This window comes from Protopterus annectens, chromosome 10.part0 (assembly GCF_019279795.1).
Source record: "Protopterus annectens isolate FY-2018-M chromosome 10.part0, PAN1.0, whole genome shotgun sequence".
NCBI classification, from domain to species: Eukaryota; Metazoa; Chordata; order Ceratodontiformes; family Protopteridae; genus Protopterus; species Protopterus annectens.
In genome coordinates this window covers 1,708,170,481-1,708,172,980 of record NC_056744.1, presented here as the reverse complement: position 1 = coordinate 1,708,172,980, position 2,500 = coordinate 1,708,170,481, and the positions used below count along the sequence as shown (strand labels likewise).

At 40.6% G+C, this 2,500-nt stretch overlaps 1 protein-coding gene across 1 annotated transcript in view; it reads left to right on the top strand.

The window, feature by feature from the left end:
• Nucleotides 1–2,500, top strand: part of LOC122814457 — a 1,903,843-nt gene that overhangs the window by 1,724,665 nt on the left and 176,678 nt on the right. Inside the window, 1 exon segment of the mRNA XM_044087037.1 lies at nucleotides 241–582. Coding sequence (XP_043942972.1) covers nucleotides 241–582 — 342 coding nt within the window.

Below are 2,500 nucleotides of genomic sequence, written 5' to 3'. Positions count from 1 at the left end.
TGGGACGCCGTGCCTTTAAATGGAGGCTGTTACTTGTCTATGCACTGCACATGCTAGCTGTGCAAATGAAGTTGGGGGTGGGGAAGAGGAAGGCAGGCAGGAAGGAAGGAAGGATGAAAGAAGTCAGATATTGATTTTGCATCATGTAAGTTAGGCTTTGCAAAGTAGTTTACACGCTCATTTTGTCTGAAACTCCAGTAATTCTGTTTGTGCTTATTTCTGCAGATCCTAGATTAAAAGAATTTGCTACAAAACAACAAACTCCCCCGAACTGGATATAAACAGGAAGTTTCCATGAAGGAGTATGCTGTGAACTGCCTGCTATCTGATATGGATAAAAGGTTGCAGAGACCAAAACGGCTGAAACTAGGGAACAAAACACTGGAAAAAGACTGCAGAGAGAAAGAAGAGATGCAGAATGTGTGTGCTACAAATGGGGGAACAGAGCAGTGCTGTAGGGAGCACAGACAGAGACTGGAGTTGTTCTGCCAGGAGGATGAGACGTTTATTTGTGTCCTGTGTGTTCCCAGGCATTCATGTCACAGTTTTGTGTTCCTGCATGATGCAGTCAGTGTGTATAAGGTAAGGGATGTTGTCTGATGAATAATATTTAAGTAGGATTCTTGTACTGGCTGTACTAACCTGCCTTCTTTTTCCACATTTTCAGCCTGTGAAGTTGGTATTGTTGTTATCTTTTGTAAAGCAGTAGTGAATGCAAAGATAAAGTTCTATATTCAGGAACAAATTAAAATTAAAAAATATGCGAGTCTTTACCACTGTGGGTTATGAAGCCCCATTCAGTAGTGTTTTCAGGTATTCAGCTAAAGTATTTTTGTCTGCAGAGTGAGGTGACAGAGCTGTTTCCAGCACCACAGACTTTTGCAGTTACCATGAGGTTAGGAGGGAGAAAATGTGACTAGTCCAGAGTGTAGGTTTTATGGAGCATTTCACAGGATGTACTTATCCCAGGACAACATGGATTCAAACTTATGGAACTTTCCACAGGATGTACATCCCAGGACAACATGGATTCAAAACAGGAAATTCCTAACAGACAAATCTGTGGATAATCAAGGTATTAGAACAGAAAGGGGATGGTGGCAGTCTGTCTTAAGAGTTAAATAAGCCATTTAATGAGTTACCACATAGCTGTTTAGTGGACAGAACAGGCTTGTGGTGAGTCTTAGGATGGCAGTTTAGGTAAAACCTAGATTAGGCAATAAGGCGCACATTGCTAATGGAGTCTACACACGTTAAAAGACTAAGTTAAAATGGGTACTATGGTGTCCTGTAGGGTGCCTGACCCTTTTCTACATTTATTGTCACTACCAGTACAAAAATATTGAAGAAGTTTTTATTTTTATTCATTTCTGCTGTTGATATGCAACAAAGTTACTACATGGAAAGGTTTTAAAAGAGTGAGGATCTGCTTGATAGGACTGGAGGGATGGTCTAACATCAGGCAAAAATGCAAATATTGCACTTTAGAAAAGGCTGCACAACTGTAAGAAAAATCTTCACATTTAATTCATGGCAGAAACAAACAGTGCATCTAGCATACACTTTGAATGCATTTAATATTTTGTCCTCTTGAATGGATGGTGTAAAGTAAATTTATGGAGGAATTCAAGAAGTCCATGTGGGTTCACAACTCTCTTTGTGAAGAAATATTTTCATAGACACAAGAAGCTTGTCGGTCCTTGCAGTCTACAGCCCATAATCTGTCCTGTCCTCTCCTTTCTCTCTCACCTGTTCAGGGTGATCCCTTAACATCTTCTTGATGTGATCTTACTTACCCGTATTATGCCTTCTCATCTCTTCTGTTCTGTAGCGAAAAGAACACCAGCATGCCTAGTCCCTGCTCACACTTTTTTCCTTCTAGACCAAACAATCTTCTTGCAACCTTTGATTGAACTTCATGCAACAGTTAGGTATCCCTGGCTCCCAGTACGCACAATATTCAAGGTGTGGCCTAAGTTTATAGAGTAGGTGCATTAAATCTATGCTTCTGGATTCTTTCCCCTTAAGGAATCACCCCAGTATTTTTCTGGCTGCTCCCATGGCCCTTTCACTCTGTTCCTGGTTGTCCAGGCCAAGTGTGATCCACATCACAAACTATTTTCCTCCAGCTGGTTGACTTCAGTGTAAGACCATGTGAGCAATCAATGTAGAAACAGACTTGCACCAGAGACCAGATTAAAAAAAACTGCTCTCGGCGTAAGTGACTGGGATGTGTTATTTTGTATTTTGGCTCCAGATTTTCTAAAGTTAAGCACGCACATAAGAAAAAAACAGCAAGGAAGGGTGGTAGAATGCTGGGACGTATAGGAATAGACATCACCAAGAGATATAAGGAAGTGTATTATCTGTATGTATAGACAGAGATCTTATGCACTGTGCATTTCTGGGAGCTTTCTTATTCTGAGTGCATAAATTGGAAAGTTGTATTTCAGAGCAGCGTCTCTACATAGATAGTGAGATCCAAGATTAGTGTAGAGTC